The 25,421-nt window shown below is 39.7% G+C and overlaps 1 protein-coding gene across 1 annotated transcript in view; it reads left to right on the forward strand.

The window, feature by feature from the left end:
- Nucleotides 1-25,421, forward strand: part of LOC118818061 (protein unc-13 homolog C-like) — a 284,943-nt gene that overhangs the window by 79,492 nt on the left and 180,030 nt on the right. The window contains exons 9-11 of the mRNA XM_036585171.1: nucleotides 13,587-13,756; nucleotides 17,556-17,671; nucleotides 18,205-18,368. Of these exons, the coding sequence (XP_036441064.1) occupies nucleotides 13,587-13,756; nucleotides 17,556-17,671; nucleotides 18,205-18,368 (450 nt within the window). The remainder of the gene's footprint in view (nucleotides 1-13,586; nucleotides 13,757-17,555; nucleotides 17,672-18,204; nucleotides 18,369-25,421) is intronic.

A 25,421-nucleotide genomic window follows, 5' to 3' on the forward strand; every position in this document is an offset into this window, starting at 1 on the left:
TTACTCTGTACTGTTCTCCATTTTAGTCTGTCTATTTGTTTTATCTTTGATGTCTGATTCGTACTGATTCATTTATCATCCTGTATTTTTTATTGCTCTGCAAGATCAAAGATAAAAGGTTTTAAGAACCTGTCATATTTGCCGTATTTCAGCTGTCATCACTGACTTTGACCACTACAGTCATTTGCCTGATATTTTATGTAGAAACAGCATCTACATCCTGCTTTATATTTTATAAATTATAGTATTCTATTATTATTAATGTACTAATATTATTACAGTATAATTATTGTTGTTTTGCTATGTTTGAATGTAATTAAATAATTACATAACCACATAGCTGTGTAATAAATTGCATTTATGTAATATTTAATTTACTCTGTAATGTCAGAAAGAAATGACAGAAATCTGGCAAATGTGCCAAAAGTATGGGGTTTTCTTTCTGCGAAACAAGACAGTGGAACTCAAATCATAATAAAATATCTTCTTTTCTACTCATGAACATATATGCAGTATAGATTGTAAGATGTTTATGATGCTATTTCCTTGCTCAGTTCAAAGAGAAACGAATGAGAAATTCTGAATATGAAGTTGAATATGAACATGAAAATTCAGATTCACTACTGTAAAGAAGTCAGTCGATACGTTTCTGTACAGTGGAATCAAACCACTCTGAATGACTTTGTGGAGATAAAGCAGTAAAAATCTTCAAAATAGTTCAATTTAAAATAAAGTTAACTTGCAGCACCTTGAGTTGACTAGCTGCAAATGAAGAATATCAAATAACTGCATAATATTGTTATTACCAGCGACTTTTAGCAGTTGACCAGCGCTCTAGCCATCTCCAGTGACAGTGTCTTTTTTTACGTCTTCCAAGCTCATTTTGCTAGTGACATTGAAATAATTATTGATGTTGTGTAGTCGGCCAGTGAGGCCTCCTAAGTCACATGACCCGTAAAACATAGTGCTTGCTTAGCAAATGAGTCACGGTGATGTAAGTCAGCCGCTTTTCTATAAAAAGGTGCCACAGGCACTCACGGTGATTTTATATTGATGATGGTCAAGAAGGCGGACCATCTGTCCAGTTCGAAATGACCATTGATCATCCCAGTGACTGCTGACCCCACAACCTCCTAACCCCACGTTCACCTCCACTGCATTCCCTCCTCCCCATCCCTCCATTAATTTCTTACCAGCTTTCAGCCCTGCTGGCCAATTGATCTATTCAGGCTTCGCCTGCTAAGGCGTTCCGTTAGCTACTGTTATGAAGTTATACAAGTTTTACAGAACGCTGCTAAAAATCTTTTTCAGTCTAATGACAAACTGTAGTTTTAGTTAAAATACGTAAATTAGAGTGTTTTCTTAATTTTTAATATTTAAATACTGATTTGGTGGAAGGATACACTGTTATAAAAGTTTATTTAATATTACTAGCTAGCTAAATTGACATCCCACTCCACTAGCTGCTGCAGCATGACTGAAGTTACTGCCCCAATATAGTTGCCATATATACTGACAGAACAAAGTGCAGCAATGTTACTTTCCCAGGAGATGGCGAGTTTGTTCCCCAGAGATGCCACAGGCATGTGTGGCCAGGAGTCCAAGAGGGAGTTCTCTCTCTCAGTGTAGGTATGGTTCTCAGTGTCCCCATCGCTCGGCGCGATCAGAGTCCTTATAGGAAAGGCTGTTCACCCACAGCAGCCATCTTTACAATGCTTCCAGGCAGTGACTTCCAGCCGTATAAGACCAGATTCTTGTCTCTTTGAATGGGGAGAGACCAAAACACTCGGAACTGAAGGCCAAATTACCTTTTCAAAAACATACTGGAAATCACTGATGAAATCCGACCAAAACTGTATTAAAAAGTTTGTGTGGTTTGGCTCAAATAACGCACAAAAATGTTTTCGGGTTGTTCTGGCTACAGCGGTTGCACAGATCTCAACATTGAGTTGGAATTTACCCGCTATTGGTTGAACCAGCAAGCTGATTGGCTCTTTTTGTTGAAGGGTGGGACTTTTCACGTAAACAGACGCCACATTGAGACGTTATGAGCTTCCCTATTAATTTTCCAACTTTATGACGCCTCTGGCACAATACTAGCCGACATGGGTGTCTGTTAGCTGATGTAACGGAATTAGCAGTTAGTGTTCTCCTAAAAGCGTGTTGAGCTGTTCAGTGACGTTGCATTAGCAGCAGTTTGAGAAGATGTTCTGGAGCTTCACGTGTCTTGGAAGAGTCAAGGTGCCTTCATCGTCCCAGCTTGGTAGCATCATGTGATTAGGAGTGACCTATCTACTGGGTGAAGTTGGCAACAAAAATGTAAAACATCATTGTGTTAAGTTTGTTAACTGGCTTTAAATGTAGGTATTGTGATATAAACTGAGTCTGTTCTACAGTTTCTCATTAGGCTGAATGAATAACAGACTCTAAATGTAGGTATTGTGATATAAACCGAGCCTGTTCTACAGTTTCTCATTAGGCTGAATGAATAACCGACTCTAAATGTAGGTATTGTGATATAAACTGAGTCTGTTCTACAGTTTCTCATTAGGCTGAATGAATAACCGACTCTAAATGTAGGTATTGTGATATAAACTGAGTCTGTTCTACAGTTTCTCATTAGGCTGAATGAATAACTGACTCTAAATATAGGTATTGTGATATAAACTGAGTCTGTTCTACAGTTTCTCATTAGGCTGAATGAATAACCGACTCTAAATGTAGGTATTGTGATATAAACTGAGTCTGTTCTACAGTTTCTCATTAGGCTGAATGAATAACCGACTCTAAATGTAGGTATTGTGATATAAACCGAGTCTGTTCTACAGTTTCTCATTAGGCTGAATGGGTTGAATTGTTTTTTTTACAGCACTTTGTAAAGCTCGCAACAGTTGCTACAAAAGAGCGCGTTTGTGGGCGGGGCATGGAAATGTCAGTTCTCAGGCCTGTGAGAGGACAAAGGCAGTAGTAATTTACTGTAATCTGTCTGCACCGTGTATGGATAAGCCTTTGGTCTGGTCCCTGGTGCCCAGAGGAGTGCACTGGGGCAGAGGCTGGGGTGATTTAGCTCAGAGAGAGCAGGAGCTATAAGCCATTACTAATGTGAAGGCTGTGAAAATAAAGTGGAGAATAAAATAATGGCACCTGAAACTCCGCCAGAGGCAGCAGGAGGGGGAGGTGATGATGCAATCTACAGAAAACACTCTCAAATCCTCACATTTCTCTCACTCCTTCTCTCTCTCTAACACTATCAGAGCTCTCATGCTCTTTTCATTTGTTCTTTTTCTTTCTCTCTCTGTTGCACTCTCCGTCTCTCTTTCTGTAATTCTCTTTTGCTTTTTTCTCTCTCTTTCTCATCCTGTATTTCTTTCTGTCCTTTGTATTTCTCTTTCTCTCTCGCTATCTCAGACACTTAAACACAGTACTGTGCAAAAGACAAAGAGATCACTCTTTCATTTATTTCATTTCCAGTCAAAACACCCATTAAGTACAAGTTCATCTTTCAGAATCAGGAAAGCAGAAACTTATATTTAACAAAAAATGACACAGACGCCTCACCAACTAAATCTAATCTCAGCTGTCTGAGTGCTCAGTGTGTCGCTCTTTACCTCGTTCTTTTCAGGAGACTCACTTTCAGTTCCTCAAAGAATCTGCAGACACACCTCCAAAGTTCAGTCTTAGAAGCTGGTTGATCATTTTCTGAAGTAATCAAACATCTTGATTACGTCTGATATCCTAAAAATGCCTATACTTAATGGCCATTATGGCTATAAATTAAATAAATGAAGGATGGGCTCTGACTACTGGACAGTGCTCTCTCTCTCTCTTTCTCTCTCTCTCTCTCTTCTCTCTCTCTCTCTCTCTCTCTCTTCTATTTGAGCTCATTACTCTGTATCCGTTTCCCGGCAGTGACACAGTGGAAGTGGATTAAGGTCCTGTGCTTGTTCTTTCCCGACATCAGTTGTGCTGTAACATATTTTATTCATATGCAACACATCTGAATCATGAACCATTTTCCAGCAGAGTGTTGTGAATAATAGGAATCAGATCGATATGTAGAGGAGTTTTGGACCATTCCTTGAGAAGGAAAGCCTACACTTCTCCAGTTCTGTGTTCCTACAAAGCTGCAGTGGTGTTCAGATCTAGAAGGCTATAGAAGGTGCTTGACACTTGGATTGCTTTAGCTGTGCTTATGGGAGTATTATCATCTTGGAATATGGGAGCTCATATTCCTTCGGCATTATACATCCATACAATGCAATAAACCAACCTAATGATTCCCATGAGATGGCTGCACTGTTAGTGATCTGCCACTGTCAACAGTCAACAACAGACACTGAGGGTTGGAGGCTTGTGAGTCTTGAAGAACTGAGAAACAAGAAGCCTTTATTCACAGTGTTTTCACATACAGTTCTTTTTAAATAAACCACACTCAGTTTTGTTAAAGTGAACCTGAAAAGGAACCAACTGCAAATGACCTCAGTTCTATTTGTGTTCACAATGTAAGTGAACTATGAAGTGGACTTAGTTTTCTTTCTGGTCCTTTGAGATCTCAGACTACTACTTGTTCGGACAACAACTCTAACGCTAGGCCCCTTTGATTTTACCATGTCTTATTGCGCAGTGCTCACAAAGTGGGCAGCGTTCTCAGATAAAAATGACCTTTCAGGTGGCGAGAAGAACTATTAGAACGCCTGCTGCTCTCCCATTGGCTGTGCTGATACGATAGGCCGAAGTGCATCACACAAAATTGGAAAAATGATCCTGCATGTCTGCTGCGGTGGGTCCTGCATCTGCAATAAAATATTATATTTGAAAGAGCAGCGGTGAATTTTGATTTGATCAGAGTGAAAGCAGTTTAAAACTGCATAGCGTGCCCAGCATCAGCCTTTAAGACGGTAACATGATGCTCATCAGGCTCTCGCATCTTATCGCTTTTATATGTCAACGCTGCTGCCCTGCCACAGATCACAGACAGGCTTTATCCTGAGTAGAACCTTATAAATGATCCTTGGTGGTCTGTCTTTACCTGCTGAAGTGCTGGAAGGCTGTGGCTGTGTGTGTAGGGTAAACCTCAATGTCTTCATCATAAAGCAAAGCAAAAGCAAACTGGGGCCATGTGATTTTCACAATGCACAAATCAATCAAACCACAAAACGAACTACAAACAAACCGAGCTCTCGAGGTGGTCTCAGTTTGGTGCATTTTTGGGGCTGTTTAGAGGGGTCTGAGTTCATTTGGCATGTTCACATATGCAAAAGAAGCCATCACTCAGCGGTATGAGTCCACTTCAGATGCTGAAACGATGATTTAGAAGTTTTCAGTGTTACTTTCTGTATCTTCTGAATGGCAGTCCTACCATAAAGCACATCTCAGTGAAATTTGCATCCTACAGGTTTTCTTGATGCTGGGCTTCTTTGGGGCCAATTCAATTAATGGCAATGAAGCTTTGTTTTAGGTGTCCCTCTGTACCTGACTGTAGCTTCTGATTTGCAACCACTGCTTCTTTTTACTGATTTGCTGATGTGATTTTTCCACATTTGCCATGGCTGTTCTGCTTGATACATTAAGTAATGTTGCACCTGCAAATCCGCCACAAATTATTTGGTCGCATGCTGCTTTGAAAACTTGCAAAACTATAAAAATGCTGACTGTCAGTCGTCTTTTGTAGCTGATGCAGTGCTGCTGATGGGCATTAAACATAATACGGTTCACCTGCATTAATGCCTTTAAGGTTGATTTAGTAACATTGAGGTTAAAAGTCCTTTTAAGTTCTTTGTTTCTGTTATTTTGCCCACCTGCTGCAAAGCATTTGAATGTTAATAGACGCCTAGGAGGAAATCTCTGCTCCACATACAGTATACGTGAATGCATGTGTAATAGTTAATGTAGATGATTGTATTTGCGCACACGCAAAGACGTGCCCTGAAAAAGTGATGTATTAGGCTGTAACTAATACATCACATCAACACAATTACAACTGATTTGATCTATTTTATTTAAGTGTAAATGATGTACACATTCCAGTAAATACAGTGGATTAGTGTGCACACTGAAAAACATAAAGAACATAAAGGGAATAAGTGTACTGAAAGAGTGTAGTAATAAGAGGTTGAACAGACAGAAATCACAGCACAGTGATGCACTCACTCTCTGTATGAGCTGTCTGAGTGCTGTGGGTGTTAAATATGATGGGAAAGAACAAGCACAGGACCCTAATTCACTTCCACTGTGTCACTGCTGGGAAACGGATGCAGAGTAATGAGCTCAAATAGAAGAGAGAGCGTGAGAGAGCATTCATGCACAGCACTGTTCAGCAGTCAGAGCCCATCCTTCATTTATTTAACTATAGTAGCCAAAACAGCCATTAAGTATAAGTTACTCTGATATTTTAGGTGATTAGATATAAGATAATCCTCTTGCATAAGGAAGGAGAAAGTGAAATAAGTGATGAGTTTCCAAAACTGAGTAAAAGCTACAGAGGAAACAAGACCCTAACAACCACCCACAAGACCATCAGATACAGTCTTACATCCAATTATGCAGTTCTATACAAAGGATATCAACTGACATCAAAATATACCAGAGGTAATATTGAAAACTTCACAATGTAAATCTTTTTGCCATTTCCTTAGATCTGGGCAAGCCTTACAAGCCTCTGACCCTCAATGTCTGTTGTTGACTGTTAAACATGGTGACAGATCGCTAACAGTTCCAGCAGCCATCTCATGGGAATCATTAGGTCGGTTTATTGCATTGTATGGTCGTATAATGCCGAAGGAATATGAGTTCCCATATTCCATTGGTAATGCCCCCATATGCACAGCAAAACAGATCCAGGAGTCAAGCACTTTCTGTAGCTTTCTAGATCTGAACACCACTGCAGTTTTATACACTGTTAGATATAAAGGTTCTGTGCAGGTACATTTTTCATTCTTTAATGTTAAAGGTACATCAGTGGCTTGAAGGTCCAATTGTGTACCTCAGATAAGTTTTTCCCAGTTGAAAAGTACAACCCCATTTCCAAAAAAGTTGGGATGCTGTGCAGAATGTAAATAAAAGTAGAATGCAATGGTATGCAAATCAAATAAACCATATTTTTACAGAAGAATAGTACACCACTGTGTTTCATCACCTCTTCTTTAACAACACTCTGTAAGCGTTTGGGAACTGATAATGCACTCATAATGCACAAAAATGTTTTCAGTGGGTGACAGGTCTGATCTTCAGGCAGTTTAGCACCAGGACTCTTTTAATACGGGGCAATGCTGTTGTAATACAAAACTGTGCACTGATAACAAGCTGGGTGGTCTTTAGCTCAGAGGACACAGGGTCCATGATTTCCAAAAAGAATTTTAAAATTTTGATCACACCACAGGACACTTTTCTACTTTGCCTCAGTCCATTTTAAATGAGTTTGGGCCCAGAGAAGGTGGCAGCATTTCTGTTTATATACAGTTTTTCTTTGCATTTTAGAGTTTTAACTTGCATTTATTGATGCAGTGACAAATTGTTTTCACAGACAGTGGTTTTCAGAAGTGTTTCTGAGCCCATGCAGTGATTTCCACTACAGAATCATGTCTGTTTTTAATGCAGTGCTGCCTGAGGGCCCAAAGATCACGACCAGCAAATACTGTTTTTTTGGCCTTGTCCCTTGCATACAGAGATTTCTCCAGATTCTCTGAATCTTTTAATGACATTATGTTTTATACCCAGTCATGTTACTGACCTGTTGCCAATTAACCACCAGGTGTTTTTTAGCATTACACAACTTTACCAGCCTTTTGTTGCCCCCGTGCCAACTTTTTTGGAACATGTTGTTTGGCATCAAATTCAAAATGGGCAAATATTTTCCAGAAAACAATAAAATTTCTCAGTTTCAACATTTGATATGTTGTCTTTGTACTATTTTCAATTAAATACAGCGTTTAAATGATTTGCATATCATTGCTTTTTGTTTTTATTTACATTTTACACAGCGTCCCATTTTTTTGGAAATGAGGTTGTACATATTTGTACCTTTTCATAACTGAATGTTTTAAAACAGAACAGTAAAATAAAAGCCTGGAGACGAGACGGGGTGTGTGGAGTCAGTACAGCTTAGAACATATCATTTCAGTGGATTATGGTTCAGTTATGTTCCCTGACTAAAGGTGCTGAGATGCACCCTTGAGGGTCCCACCCCAGTGACAAGAGGGGCACTGACCCAGTGACAGTTTCACACCTTTATTTCTGAGAGTATAGAACCACTCTCAGAACCACTCTACATATCGATCTGATTGGCACATCGATTGATAATGCTACATTGAACAATGGTTCATGATTCAAATGTGTAAATTCATCTCTTTTTTCAGTGCTGCAGAACACGCTGGATTCAATAGTAGAGGAAAAAGGGAACAAGTCTGATCACATTCTGTAACAAATTTAGCCTGAAGCACCACAGAATTTCTTCTAGTGCAACAGCAAACAAAGTAAAGCTGGTCAGGATAACAACACAGGCCTAATGCTAACATGAAAGCATTGAGTAGCAAAGCAAAGCACATGTGTGGGAGACGCTCTTGAGTCAGCTTTGCAGAAAAGCTTCACACTTTTAACTGGCCATGTTTACCTCTTAATTGGCCGGTGGGTTCAGGGTTTCATTCCTCACTGCTACAATTTAGCCCCTTAAAATCCCAGGCTTATTGCATTCTATTATTTAGATACTACAAGGACTTCAAACTGGCTGAGCTATTCCTAGGTTATAGAAGTGTATAATCAAGCTTTAGGCTTGCTGACGGCCTGCTCTGGCCATTAAGAGGTAAACCTCTTTCTGCCGGCCCTGTAGTGGCCATTCAACAAATGTAATGAAAATTGATTTGAATGGAATCAAATAAATTATGTTTCCTTTTAACTCTGTTATCAGATGAACTAATACAATGTTGACTCTCTGTGCACGATATGTTGTGAGACTGTGTTGAGCTGCTAGTGAGCAATGAGCAGTAAAAGGGGGAGGGGTGAGACCTCCTGCTGTGAAAAACAATTCACACCTCTCCACAACTATGGCCCTGTCCAGATAAACTGGACAACTGCAGCTTTCTTCATATCAAAGAATGAAAAGGCTTTTAAACACAAAAAATAATAAATATGACTTGCTTGCTCACCCATGAAGACGAAAATTCGCAAATCATACACATTTCTGTCAACATTAGCAAAGAACAAAAATACACAGCTTAACTAAGGAAGCTCCAAAACACAGAACTTTTGTTCTGTGTTTAATAAGCTTTAAGAAGTATGAGAGTGCTTCAGTTGAAATAGGTTTTGCTATATATACATAATAGCTTTTTTTAAATCTTTGTAGTTTTTAAAGAAAAAATAGGATCCATATCACTTTCAGGCAATACTACACCAGTATTGATATTGGAAAAGGAGAAATCATTCCTTTTTTAGTACATACCGTTCAGTTCCAGCAACAGCACCTTCTGTAGATTTACTGCGTCATGTCTTCAAGTTTGAGTTTTTGGTTAATAAGTTTTAGTGAAGTTCTTCTTGAGAAACGTTACACACCATACTGTTTTAGCACCACGGTCAGCAGCAGAAGCTTATCAGCACCATGGACAGCAAACGGGACAATATATAAAATCTCTTTCCATCCTGATCCTTCTGATAATCAAATAAATAAATAAATAAAGACTGTACTGAAAGAAACAGAGACAGCTCTGAAGGAAAAAAAGAAATGTCTGTCATTTTCAGCTGCATAATTGTTCCCACAGTGAGTCAAATATAAGCAGGTGTGTCGCTCTAAAGCCTAAGCCCGCTCTTTATGGGCCCAGACTACAGGAGACAGCTGATGCTTTCAATACTGCCTGATTTGGTGGATTTCAGAGGAATTAGAGTGGATAAGAAAGAGTCTTTTCTTTAAGAACCAGTTCTTGTTCTTTTCTCATCTTTCTAGATGCAGAGCCTGCTGTATTCTCTGATTCTCTGTTTCTCTCTCTTTATCTCTCTCTCTCTCTGTCTTTCTTTCTCTGTCACTCATCCACTCTCTCACCATTTCTATCCATGAATGCATTTCTTGATTCACCTGTCAGTCATTGACGGCCCCTTAAATTCTTTTACTCATTTCATCCACAGCTCAGTAATCTGTAGAAGTCTCCAGTTATTACTGGTATTCATCTTCAACCCTAGAACTATTATTTTCATATCCTGTACATGCACTTTTCAGAATGATTGACGAGCAGTTTTATGTATATGTGTTTATATATATGTATGTATATATATATATATATATATATATATATATATATATATATATATATATATATCTGTGTGTGTGTGTGTGTGTTTAACTTTTTAAAATATTTCTATTTAAGAATGTCTGTATTAATTGTATTTATTATTCCACACCTGGTTTAGCTGTTTAGCACTTCATTAAATTAAATCAGGTGCTGCTGGTGGAAATGAACAAATCTATGTGAGCTTGGGCTTCAGTGCATTAGATAGATAAATCTGGGTTCTGCACAAAACTGACCGCTGCTAGTTGCTCAAACTGTGTTGGCTATGCATTGGTATATTTTGGTATGTTGGCTGGCAAATAAACAAAAGAATGTTAACAGTAACATCTAAAAAATGAGAAGAAAGGAATCCCCCATATGGTCAAACTGTTGACCTCACATCTGGAACAAGATCAATTATTAATAAATAGCCCATAAAGTGCACACTCACACTCCAGTTTCATATATAACACACAGACAGAATGTGTCCACATCTGAAACTGCCTTAGAAGGCTTTGTACAGTGAACCCAAAGTCTCTGGAAAGATTGGTGGTGAGATGTTAGATCATGATAACTGGGGTGAAACCACTGTAACGTATGGCCTCCCAGCTTATTGCCAAAGCATTTCATACTCTACAGTAAATGCTCGACCTCAATTACACCCTGAAAGCCTCCAAACTCCTGTAAATAATGGACACGTTTGCAGTCTCGTCAGCACGTTCCTACGCATTAGCCTGCGATGCTTTTCCTCCTTCCATGTGAGAGGCCGTGTGAGGGCATTGTTCTGCCTGGCAGGAAGCGCCATCTGTGGGCAAGAATTACACAGCTTCCCCTCCCCCTGTGCTCCAGGCTGGAGGATGAAACTACTCATTCACTCGCTCACGCACTCATTCACTCGCTCACTCACTCACTCACTCACTCACTCTCTTCCTCGGTCTCTCTGCCTCTTTCTCATTCTCATCCTCACTTTCCTCATCTTTCTCTCTCTCTCGCTCTCTCTCTCTGTCTGTCTCTCTGTCTCTCTCAGCGTCTTTCTCTTTTTTACTTGTCTCTGTCTCTGATATATATACTCCTCTCTTTCTCTTCTTTCTCCCATGGTCTCTGCTTCTCTCTCTCTCACTCTCTCTCTCTCTCTCTCTCTCTCTCTCTCTCTCTCTCTCTCTCTCTCTTGCTTTCACAGCCATCGGGCCTGAAGCGTGATGCCAATGTCTGGTGACAGGCCACTAAAAGAGGGAGGAAGAACTATTTCCTTTTCTTTTTCTTCTGTTTGCTCTCTCTTTTTTCATTCCTGGTCTCATTTTCTTCTGTAAAACTTTGTCTTCTCCATTTTAAACTAGTACTCTGTTCTTTCTCCTGGGGATAAAAAGCAGCAGTTTGTCTCTCCACAGCTCACTCGCTGCAAAGAAAGCCCTGCCGAAACTACCATTATTATTGACGATTTGCTGAACGTTCAGTTTACATTACATAATGTAATCGCATAATTAATCACATAGTTATATAATGAGTTATATTTAGATTCAGTTTGCATTCTGTTTTGACAGGTTTAAGTCTGCAAATTGACTCTTTTCAGTCTTCTAATAATCTAAAGGATGATCTTCTTTCCAAAAAAAAACAAAATGTGAACTAAAACAAATTCAAATTCAATTGAAAATAAAATATCTCCTCTCGTGTTTACAAACACAAATATGGTATGGATTGAAAGAATAGAACCTGCACTTTGTCACACTTGCTTCAGTGATCTCCAGAAGATAAATTATATAAAATTACACCAAGCTTTTCTTTTTGTTGCTCACAGCCCCATGTAAGAGTTAATTTGCTCTTTCAGAGATGATGTGGGGTTCAGGACCCCCAAATATAGCACATTCGCTTTTTTATTGGAGTCAAAGTGCAAAAGAGCATCATCTCCTGCCACTCGTATGGCCATTAACATGCGGATGTTAAAGTTTTAAAGCAGATGCTTTGAACTGAGAGCGATTTCATTATCCTAAGCCCCTGCTGTTTTAGAGAGCCAGATGTTCTTGCTTTTATCCTTCTTTTGTATCGTAATGTGTTTTTTCACGGTGTGAGAGCTGAATGGTGGATGATGCTTATGCAGCATGATCATCCGTCTCCATGGATATTAGAGTTAAGAGACATATACGATGCTTTTCTCATAATGTTTTTCAGTGATGTACCATGGACCGTGTTTCTCTTCTTGTTCTTAAACTGTCACTAAAGTTAGTTTACTTTACTTAGTTACTAAACTAACTGCTGAAGTGTTTGTCACAAGCTTTTTGTTTCTTAACTGTAGGAAACTGTAGGGGGCGATATGGTCTCTATTGTTGCATTCAAAAAGTGCTCTGTGATGTTCATATGATCCACACAGTTATTCTGACAGACTGTAATACACTACAGGAAGTGTAGGGGGGGATATGGATTCTACTGTTTCATTTAAAAAGCTCTATAATGTTCATATGATCCACACAGTCATTCTGACAGACTGTAATACACTACAGGAAGTGTAGGGGGTGGTATGGCTTCTATTGCTTCATTTACCTGGATTAACATTATTATTGTTTTTCTGTAGTGTTGCAGTGTTATTAGTATTTCTGCAGTGTAAAAGTGTAGTAAAATGAACAGAATACAGGTATTTTAGCGCAGCAGCCCAGTGTCGCCTAAAACATTCTGCTCTTCCTGAGATCAATAAATACATCATCAAATATTGATTTGAAATATCAACCAATATCAGCAAATATCACTGCCGGTATTTTTTTAAAGCAAATATCTGCTTGTACTGATGTGACTCTGTTATCATCCTACTTCCCTAAATACAACATCATAAGAAAATCATAAGGAATAAACAAATTGAGTTAGAATATGTTCTTATAGCAGCTACAATATAAACCAGTAACCAACTCCAGTATGTACTGTAGGAGTTTTTTTCTTTAACATTAAAGGCTAATGGTCACTTGACCTGTCGGCCGGTGGTGCTGCAGTTTGACCATTTTTATGTCCGACTGTCAGGTCTTCCTTTGTCAATCATCCTGTGACATGGGAGTGTATGTGCGTGGCCACAAAAGAGCAAGCTCCTGTTTTGAGATTCACTGGAGCATGTGACCTTTAAAGACATTCAGGAAACAACTGTGCTAGCATATTGTGTGTGTGTTTGTGTGTGTGTGTGTGTGTGTGTGTGTGTGTGTGTGGTATAAATGTAAATCATAAATGAGTGCCTTTGTTGTCATTGTACAAGTACAACAAAACTACCTTAGCATTTGACTGAATTTGGCTAGCATTAGCCTAGTGTTTCTGTATATAAATGTGCATGTGGTCATTGTCTCTGTTCTTTTTGTGTTCCAGTGAATGCCACAATGCCACTGACCGCATAAAAGTGCGTGTGTGGGATGAGGATGATGACATCAAGTCTCGTGTGAAGCAGCACTTCAAGAAAGAGTCTGACGACTTCCTGGGCCAGACCATCATTGAGGTCCGGATGTTGAGCGGAGAAATGGATGTTTGGTACAACCTCGGTATGTATCCTTAGTACATATTACACACAGTAAAGCCCAGCTGTCATTTAGACTGCAATAAATAGATTCAACCAAATATCATCTTTGTTATAAACTCCTACCTTGTACTTCCACACACTGGCCACTTTATTAGAAACACCCACCTTGTACTTTTACTCACTGGCCACTTTTTTAGAAACACCTACATTGTACTTGCACTTACTGACCACTTTATTAGAAACACCAACCTTGTACTTCCACACTGGTCACTTTATTGGAAACACCCACCTTGTACTTCCACACTGGTCACTTTATTGGAAACACCCACCTTGTACTTCCACACACTGGCCACTTTATTAGAAACACCCACCTTGTACTTCCACACACTGGCCACTTTATTAGAAACACCCACCTTGTACTTCCACACACTGGCCACTTTATTAGAAACACCCACCTTGTACTTCCACACACTGGCCACTTTATTAGAAACACCCACCTTGTACTTCCACACTGGTCACTTTATTAGAAACACCCACCTTGTACTTCCACACACTGGTCACTTTATTAGAAACACCCACCTTGTACTTCCACACACTGGCCACTTTATTAGAAACACCCACCTTGTACTTCCACACACTGGTCACTTTATTAGAAACACCCACCTTGTTCCTCCACACACTGGCCACTTTATTAGAAACACCCACCTTGTACTTCCACACACTGGCCACTTTATTAGAAACACCCACCTTGTACTTTTACTCACTGGCCACTTTATTAAAAACACCCACCTTGTACTTCCGCCCACTGGCCACTTTATTAGAAACACCTACCTTGTACTTCCACACACTGTCCACCTTCCTTATAGGCTGAATGGTGTATGGTAGTTCTCCTGGATAATGCTAATGGGTGTCTGTGTACTGTGAACTGAGACAGCACTCTCGTCTGCTCGCTGTAAGACGAATAGCTTTGTTTTTGTTGAGGTTTTTAGGCGTAGAACAATGTTTTCATTCTTCTTGGCTGCATCCGAAAGCTTGTGCATTTTTAATCAGTAATTTCCATCCATAACTGTGGCCAAACTGAAGTGGCAACATTTCCATTTCCTCTCCATCTGTTTTCACACCAGAACCAGCAGCAGGCCAGACTGATATAAATAACCCCAAACATTTGTAGGAATGTTAATATAACCTCCTCATATCCTGGGACGTGGTATCAACAGAGGACTCTCGCCAGTCTGAGATTTCATAACAGCTCCAGAATTAAATATGAAACGTTTGAATACTAAATTAAAGGAGGGGTTGCAGTCAGAGTTGGTGTTACTGGAATATTGCTGCTTGCTAAATCAAGTGTCTTGCTCACAGTTTGGAGTGAAAGCTTGGAAAACACACTGTAAACTACTGCAATATAACTTCACAGCAATTATTCAGAAAAAAAAAACATCTGTAGGGCTCTGTAGTGTTCATATCATCCACACAGTGATTCTGACAGACTGTAATACACTACAGGACGTGTAGGGGGCGATATGGCTTCTATAGTGTCATTTAAAAAGCGCTCTGTAATGTTTGTATGATCCACACAGTCACTCTGACAGACTGTAATACACTACAGGAAGTGTAGGGGGCGATATGGCTTCTATTGTTTCATTTAAAAAGCTCTATAATGTTCATATGATCCACACAGTCATTCTGACAGACTGTAATACACTACAGGAAGTGTAGGGGGCGATATGGCTTCTACTGTTTCATTTAAAAAGCTCTATAATGTTCATATGATCCACACAGTCACTCTGACAGACTGTAATACACTACAGGAAGTGTAGGGGGCGATATGGCTTCTATTACTTCATTTAAAAAGCTCTATAATGTTCATATGATCCACACAGTCACTCTGACAGACTGTAATACACTACAGGAAGTGTAGGGGGCGATATGGCTTCTATTGCTTCATTTAAAAAGTGCTCTATAATGCTCTGTAATACTCATATGATCCACACAATCATTCTGAAAGATTGTCACAGCTATTACCCTTATCTCAAATGTAATTGATTAACCAAGACATGTTTCGTGTCTGAAGTTTGCTTCTTTAGTTTTGCACTGAAGCTACGAGACTAATGTAGCTAACGAGTAATAGAAGCTTATTAGCATCGCCAGTTAGCATCATGCAAACTGCATACCTAAATTAGTACACACTCACATAACTCAGGTTATTAAGTAATCTCTCGTAGACCTGCTTACTGTTATTTATAAACATGGACTAAAGTGTGGATAAAAACCAGGCTTGAAGATGGCTGCTACTGTTTTAGCTATGCTAATATAGTTTTGTCCCTATATGTAGATAACAGTATGTAATGTAGTGTCAGAAGAAAGTAAGAAAGTCTATTAGATTTAGGTACACAGTTTGTGCTAATTAGTGGCTACATTAGCTTTGTAGTTCTAGTGCAAAACTAAAGAAGCAAACAGTGTGTCTTAAATACTCCAGTGACAAAGAACAGAATCTGGTAATACTGGAGATCTTTGCAGGCTCTCTGTATTGTATAGGTATGTGTTTGTATTTATCCATTAGCATTTTCTTTTTAGCTTGAGGGTGAGCCTGGCTTATTTGCATTATCATAAGAGTAATTATTCTACGTAGGCAACAAAACCACTTCTGTGAGTCACTCTGGATAAGAACATCTACTAAATGTCACAAATTTAGATGTAAACAAAGCGTGACGGCACTGAAATCTAGGTCTTGTCATATTAGCACTACACTGTTTAATTAACATCTAGCCTTTTAGCTGTACATCATGAAGTGCTGTTATGAGAGTTACAGAGATGTGTCTGTTCATTTATAACAGGACAGAAATGACTTTAGTTGAATGTTGGTAGTTAGGCAAATGTAATGAGGCCTTAGATATTGTGGCATTAGATGGATGGATGGATGGATGGATGGATGGATGGATGGATGGATGGATGGATAGATGGGTGGGTAGGTGGGTAGGTAGGTGGGTAGGTAGGTAGGTAGATAGTGAAATCCAATATGTATCTGATATATGTATCTCAATAATTTTGCACTGAGACCTCATAAACATTTGGGCTGATTTTTCTGAACGAAAAATTAGAAAACACTCATCCATAACTCTCCATCTTCATAGAAATCTTTAAACAAATGGAGAACGAGGCTGCAGCGTCAAAGAACAGTTAAAAGGCTGAAAACACAGTTTAAAGAATCCGAAAACACAAACCAAAGAAGTGACTGAGCCCTTTTTACGGCGATTCTGGGTGATGAGCCCAGCTGTCAGTCAATGAAGCTTCATGATCGCTATTGTGATGCTGGTGAAGATGAAACTGAACCCTTCAGGAATGACTGGCATTCAGTGGCAGTGATGATTACCTCTGGATGAGCCGCATGAAACAATGTGAAGCATTATTCTTTTGCGCATGTGGGAGGAGCTGATCTGTTCAGACATATGTTGCATATTGGTCACATTTAAAAGTGCGAACAGCCAAACAAAAAAATCGTATTTAGTGATAAAATCAGATTTTGGCCACTTTTACCTGCTGTGTGAACGTAGCATTAAATGCACAATTACTGTGATTTGCAGAAGCTGACATATTCTAAAATGTAAAATGTGACCTGTTTGAAAGTTATACACACTTTATTTATTCCAATATGTTAAACTTTGACGAGGGGAGTTAGATAGATTTTGTCTTGTCTCTATATCTATGCTATAGATAGATTTACATTGTCCTCTTACTCTTTGTTTCTCATGATTGAACTGTCAGAGATTTGAATATGGCAAAAGTAAAAATGTAAATTGTATTCCCTCTCTCTCTCCTTACAGAGAAACGGACAGATAAGTCTATGGTATCTGGGGCCATCAGGCTGAAGATCAGTGTGGAGATGAAGGGAGAGGAGAAAGTGGCTCCACCCCATGGCCAGTACACATGTTTACATGAGGTGTGTGAATAGATTAATTAACAAAACTGTCTAATTCTAATTCCAGACACAAAATGAATTTCACTGGTTGACTTTTTGCGGCTCTGTTGCCGCATGATAACTTTACAGTTGGAACGCTGCATTCTTTGGGCCTTAATGTAATCAGAGTATTAAAACATATTAAACAAGTTATTTTTAAAAAAGTGCATGTTTTTCAGTGAGTTCAACTGTACATGTGCATTCATATCAATTAGAATGAGTAACCCTAAGGGGTCTGAAGTTTGAGTGTCATTCATGCTATACTGTTTAAATGTAATTACAGAGCTGCATAATGAATTACATTTATGTTCAGTTTACATTCGATATGGACAGTTAAGAGTCTGCACAACAAGACCTGCACTGATAACTACAAATTCAAATCATAATAAAATATCTCTTCTTCTACTAACAAACACAGGTGTGGTGTGGACTGAAACTCTAGAATCTGTACTTTACCTTGTTTTAATGAGCTTCTTGACATGTGTAACCTGTTGGTGTGTGGTTTACCTGTGCAGAACCTGTTCCACTACCTGACGGAGGTGAAGAACAACGGAGCTGTGAAGATTCCTGAGGTCAAAGGTGATGAGGCGTGGAAGGTTTACTTTGATGACGTTTCTCAGGAGATAGTGGACGAGTTTGCCATGCGGTTCGGCGTGGAGTCCATCTACCAGGCCATGACGTGAGTGTCTCTACCCTAATCTTATCCTGCATTAAAGCTTAAACTGCATCCTTGCTTTTCTTCTTCCTTTTTATGGGATCTTCTTACGACGTTTATGTGGCTTTATGTACCAATATCGGACATAATTTATTTTTACGTTACCACTGTGCCTTTAGGACTGATATATGTAAATGAGCTCTGTTCTGATTGCTTGCCCTGTATTGTGCCTCATTCAAAAAGCAGTCTGGGCTGCAACACTCCTTATAACTTCAGTGTGAATGGGTGGGGCTAAACTGCTGGCAGGCTGAATAGGTTAAATACACTGGCTTGCCAGCTTCATATCTGGACTGAGGAGTGAATAGTACGTTTTCAAGTTTGTTTACATACCACATCAAACTCATTTTAGTGGGGAAAAGTCAGTATTTCATGATATAGGCCATAGACATTTACAGTTTAGAAGCAGATTTAATGAGCAGTTCAGCACTGACAGTACTCAGTAATATTGTTCTGCTCTTTATCTGCTGTGGATGTTGGGTTTTCTTTATCTTGTCCACATTGTTACAGCTTTTCTATGTTGACATGGCATTCCCACATTCCATATTGATGCGTATATTGATAAGTGATGTTTTTGTATTGTTGTGTGGCATTTCCATGTCGCTGGGTAGCGCTCATAAATGTGGTGTATTTACTGAACTGATTTATAGATCTACACCTTTTGACCGTATCTGCTGTATATTAAGTCTGAACTGTGCTAGCTGTGGGCTAAAAGGCAGTGGCTCCTCATTCACAATGTTTATTCATGAACACAGCAGCATATACCAGGCTTACGTCACACGATATGAGGAATGTTGGTATCGGGGAGATTTTTTTACTGAGCACAGTATTAGACCGATACCGGATACCAGCATCTATTGAGGCATCCCTTCATTTGTTTACAACAGTTTTTAACTCCTGAAAATGGCCAGGGACCATCAGCAGGCCCAATGTTTTATTACACACTTCTATAACCGAAGAACAGCTCAGCCAGTTTGCACTGAATAATAATAAGCCTTAGTATACAATAAGCCTGGGACTTTGAGGGGTTAAGCAGGACTTTATCAAAAGCCTGTTTGTATTATTACCGTTTGCAGTGTGTTTCTTTAGCTGTGACTTATGGTCTAGTACGAACCTGAGGGGCTCTGTACTCTTCTCGGTTCTTTCCTCTCCTCTCTCCATACCTACTTTCCACCGAGTTATACCCAGAAGTTAGTAAAAGTTTTCAAAAGTTGCTCTGGCCATATTCATCAGAATCTCAGACCAAGAGGCTTTGGACTGAGAACAGCATAAGAACTGCAGTGTCAAAAGAATGCACTCCGTAAAACTCATACCAGTACAGCTTGTGTACCAAGCTAGGAGACAGAGTGACTGATATTTGTTATTCCCTTGTTACAGTATTAAAGGAGCAGCGAGTAACATCTTTATTAAAATCTGAGGAGCCGCTAAAGCCTCAATCAGGCGTTTTTGAATTAGCTTTGACAAAGAGCTTTATAAATATGGTAATTCTACATTATAATAGTCTTGTGTAAAGCCTGTGTGCTGTACAAAACCAGCTTGGCGTTTCAGTGATTGCTGGTTAAGGCTTGAAGAAAAACATACATGTCTAGAAGGACTGCTCTTATTTTAACTATATACTGTTACTGTTGTAAGTCACAGCTATACCACTCAGCTATAATAATAGTCATAACAATAATAATACAAAATGTATGCAGTTATAATAAGACCATGTTCGTGTAATTTTGTCCCTCATCCATTTCCAGCCGTGGTGTTCCCCTTCTATTCCAGCCTAAACACAAAAACACTGTAGACTTTATTAGCCCTGTGAGAAAGTGTATCAGCCTCAGGTTTATCTCCGTAATTGCTAAATTGCTAATCACCTGTTTCCACCTTTCAGAAGAACCGGAAGCAGGATTAAAAACAGAACTTCATTCATCCACAATAATGAAAAGGAGAGAGAGAGAGAAAGAAAGAGATAAGAGAGAAAGAGATGGGGGGCAGAGCAGGGAGAGAAAGAGAGAATCAGAGTGAGTACGCGAGAGAATGAGAGAAAGAGAGAGCACTGTGTGTTGTTTCTCTCTCTCTTTCTCTCTCTCTCTGTGTCTCTCTGTGTCTCTCTCTCTCTCTATCTCCCTCCCTCCCTCTCTCTCTCTCAGCTGTTTGGAGTTGAGCTCTACAGTAATTAATTAGATCTCCTGAAGTGTAGCTGCTCTGCTCTGAGGGTTCTTACTGAGACAGAGACAAGTGTGTGTGTGTGTGTGTGAGTGTGTGTGTGTGTGTGTGAGTGTGTGTTTCTGGAGATCAATCATGCTCTCTCCTGGAGTTCAAATTCAGTCAGATTCAGATACTCCCTCTCTCTCACACACACACACACACACACACACACACACACACACACACACATACACGCACACTGAGACCTCATTTACACCTGGCTGTTTCAGGCATATTGAACATATAAAAATGCAGGTGTAAATGCACCCAATATTCTTTTAAAACAGCTTTAAATCTGATCACTCAAACCGCTTCAGGAGGTCAGTTACGGTGGCTTGGCCGTCTCTGCGAGCCACATTCAACAGCCCCTCCCAGCACTGTGAAGGCTCCTCCCTCTGCTGTTCTGCTTATAGGGATGAACCACCCCTCACATCGCGGCCACTAACAGAGGCATCGCTGCTCCCTCAGTTCAGCTCCTGACATGAATCTCTCCAGGTTCAGTTCAGTAGCCTTCAGCGGCCTGGATGTTGATTTTTCTTAACCTCATGATTACTCACCGTCTCCAGATACAAGTCACACACTCAAAAAAGGTTGTTCCATGTAGAACCGTTTCATTCCATTCTAAATGTTTTTTTGCATGGTGAAATGGTTGGCTGGACTGAAGGAGAATTTGATTGTGGAGAATATGGGTCTATATAGCACCATAAATGGTTCTTCTGTTTTCACAGTGTCAAGCTTGTAACAATAGAAGAAGCATTTTTGGTGCTAGATAGAACCATTTTCAAAAATGTTCTATATAGAACCATGTACAACACATTCTCCATAAATCTGAAGAACCATTTTACCATGCAGAGAATAATTTAAACCATTAAAATCTCAGGCTTATTACATACTAAGCCTTATTATTTAGTAACTACAGGGACTCTAATGCAAACTGGTGGAGCTGTTCTTAGGTTATTGAAGTGTGTAATAAAACATTTTTAAGGGGTTAAGCATGCAAAGGTTATTTTTTTATAGAACCTAAGTAGAACAGCCCCCTGCCTTTATAGAATCTAATTAGAACAGAACAGCCCCCTGCCCTTATAGAACCTATGTAGAACAGCTTCCTGCCTTTACTGAAGAATGCTTGAAGAACCATTAATGTGCACGACCAGGTATAAGTCTGAGTTGTTCAGAGCCAGTATCAGAAAATCAGATTCTTGCTCCACAGCCTTGAACAGGATGCACAGTCTGTGTGTGTGTGTGTGTGTGTGTGTGTGTGTGTGTGTGTGTGTCTTCCGTGACGGCTGGACCAAAAGTGATGTAAGAAAGCTGCATTCTTCTGTAATAGAGATAAAGCAGACAGCCGTAATACAAAACTGCTTTAGTCTCGACTGACTAACTCTCCTCTATTCTGAGGTCAGCTTGTTCTACAGTCCTCTACCCTCTAATCTCCGTCCACCACTTACGTCTGCAGTGTCTTTCCCATTTGTGTCCCTTACTCACACAGCTACACCAAAAACTCAGCTCAGTCCAGTTTTATTATACGGCACTTTCTACGTGTCACAGACTCTAAAGCTGAAGGTGAAGTGGAGCATCCCACCATGGCCTGCATCAAGGCTTTTTTCCAAACCCAGGCTGCTTGCTGTGCGAGTTCGGTATGTTTGGTCAAGTGTGAAAGCTGTTTTTGAGCCCGATCTCTGGTCCTCCTGAAATCGGTGGCCTGGAGTTCGCTTCCAGCCAACTCTGGTGCGGCCCACTGCATGTGTGAAGCTACCCGCTCCTAGCGCTGCTGCATGATTGGTTCGTTTTGTAACGTGACGGCTTCGACTTATCATGTCACAATACGAATAAGAATAATAAGTCTTTATTTATATAGCACCTTTCATACATTAAATGCAGCTCAAAATGCTTTACAGCAAAAGCAACAGAGAAAGATAATTAAAACACAGGTAAAGATGAGTAAACAACAGAGAAGGATAACGTTGCTGTCAATACAAAACCTCATATTGCCATTTTCGACGTTTTTCAGTTTTTGAAGTAATTTTAAAATGCCTGTTGCTCTTCACACTGTGTGTACATTTCATAATGAATGAACCAAAAGAAATGACCCCAAATGACTTGGAAAAAAGTCAGATTCTATTGACTCACATTAAAGGAAAGTATGTTTTTTACTTCTCCTGTAAAGTCACCATTTTGGAGATACAAGGTTTTGTTCCGACAGCAGAGATAAGTAAAAATATAATCAGGAATAGAACAACAATTCGAACAAATAAACCGAATAATAGAAGAGGAGCACAAAATGCACAGTGAGGGTCATATAAATAAAAGAATAAAGCCGTTTAAACAAGGATTCAATTTTTAAAACAAAAATAAAAATACAACAGTGGTTAAAATGTGCAATCAATGTGTGTGAAAGCAAACCAGTGTTAATGAGCCCCTCCCCCCAAACAAGCCCAGAATCCTAGGTGCGGAACCAGGTATTCGGGGCAAGTGTGAAAACACCCTGAGAGGAGCCAAGACTCAAAAGTATAAACTACATAAAAGCACGGGAGAGAACCCTGAGAAGAACCACTAGAAGAACAGAAGTAGCACTTAACCAGCATTAGCAAGTTGAGAACGTTGCCTGCTAAAAATGTAATCGCAGTTTTGAGCCGCGCTGCTAGTTTATACTGCTGTTACACGCATGACTTAAAGCTAACATGATTCTAAAGCATTGTTTTGGAGATAAGCTGGGGAAAGGCTCTTCTCTACACTCACAAACAGTCCAAACAACACAAAAGTGCCATATTGTAATTTGTTACATTTTGCTGTAATTTCATTGGCTGTGCTCTTTAGGAGAGAGATGGAGAGATGCCTGTTTTGTGAGCATAACTCTAGTATCTTCTGTCTCTTCTCTCATCCCTCCATCCATTATAACCACAGAATGGCTGTAGTAAATGACCCCTGCACATAATGCATCTAATGCATGATGTTCCTGTGTGCGTAATCTAATTAGCACCTTATCAAATCTGCCGTCTCTACATTTCAGTGCAGTCATTGTTCAGAAGAAAGATACCACCCCCCCACACACACCCCTCTAGCTCTTAATGAAAGAAGTCATAAGCTTTCCTTGTGAATATTTGACGAACTCCAGAGTCCCTGGAGTTTATTACAGTCTTCTCCAGTCTAAATGCAAACCCTGGCTAGGAGTCGCTCACATGACCATTTTAACCAGGTGTGTATAAGTGTTTTTTGGATGGTCCTAGTCAACTTTTAATGTCGGAAAATCATCATGTGATCAAATCGTAACAGCGATCATTGTTGTGAAAACGCGGAAAATATAATGACTGGAAAATACTACACATGAAATACGTTGTTGCCTACAGTGGAACTGGAAGAACACAGTGGAAGGCAGGCAGAAACTTAATGGTATATTGTATGTTGTTAAAACTTGGTATATTGTTTGCCAGATTGGGCTGCAACATGTAAAACTGGCTAAAGTGCAACTTTTCCACTTATATTGATGTTAGTCAGTTCCCAACTTTGTGTGATTGTGATTTTTTTAATCGATATGTAAAGAAAACATAGATTTTTGTTTTGTTTGCCACAACCTTGACTTCACACCTCAGCTGCCTTTCATTGTTAAGGCCATCACACACAGCATGTGATTTATTCGTGCGATTTATTCGGACGACAGTAAATTAGTTCGAGCATGTGTGTAACTTGCTCTTATTTGCACTTAAAGACTTTTTATTTAATTTTATTAAATTTAATATGAACCCGCTTGTTTTGTGCTTCTTTTAGTGTGGAGCTCTGTCTCCAAAATCAGCTCCAACTCAGACTAGACAAACACTGCTTGTACTGATGAGTAATGTGTAAAGCACTAGACTCAGTGGTGCAGTGGAAACATATTCTGTGTAGTGACCAATCAGCTTCTCTATCTGTCAGTCTGATGGACGAGTCTGGGCTTGGCGAATGCCAGGAGAACGTTACCTGCCTGACTGCACTGTGCCAGCTGTAGAGTTTGGTGGAGGAGGGATGATGATATGGGGGCTGTTTTTCAGGGGTTGGTCTAGAACCCTTAGTTCCAGTGAAGGGAAACCTTAATGCTTCAGCACCAAGACATTTTGGACAATTGTACACTTCCAACTTTGCAGGAACAATTTGGGGAAGTTCCTTTTCTGTTCCAGCATGACTGAGCCCCAGTGCACAAAGCAGCTCCATAAAGACCTGGCTGGGTGAGTCTGGTGTGGACAAACTTGATTGGCCCACACAGAACCCTGACCTCAATCCCATTGAACGCCTTTGAGATGAACTAGAATGGAGATTGAGCCAATATCAATGTCTGACCTCACAAATGCTCTTCTGATTGGACAAAAAAATCCCACAGACACTCTCCAAAATCTTGTAGAAGCTTCTCAGAAGAGTGGAAGCTGTTACAGCTGCAAAGTGGGACCAACTCCATTGTAATGCCTATGGATTTGGAATGAGATGTCATATATATATATATAAATTCATATCACATCCAGTGTGTACAGTTTTGATGTAAAAAGATGGATAACTAGTAAGGTATAAGGCTTGATATGGTTAAACTTGTTGAGGACTAATGATGACCCTCCAAAGGCACCATTACTCTGTCGTCCCAGAAACCTGACATCAGCATGCTTTGACCCTGAGGAAAGATTGGGGAGCACACTTGACTAACACTCTAATTTGGTTCCAAACATCTAAATCTGTTTGCAGAGTGTGGAAACTGGTCTGTTTATTTCAGGGGCTAAAAAATGTCTAATTCAGCTGGATGACTTTACATGAATAATTACAGGTGAATCATTTCTCATGACGCACTTTCTGTGCTCGCAGGGTGGC

Source organism: Colossoma macropomum, unplaced genomic scaffold (genome assembly GCF_904425465.1).
Source record: "Colossoma macropomum unplaced genomic scaffold, Colossoma_macropomum, whole genome shotgun sequence".
In the NCBI taxonomy this organism is placed as follows: domain Eukaryota; kingdom Metazoa; phylum Chordata; class Actinopteri; order Characiformes; family Serrasalmidae; genus Colossoma; species Colossoma macropomum.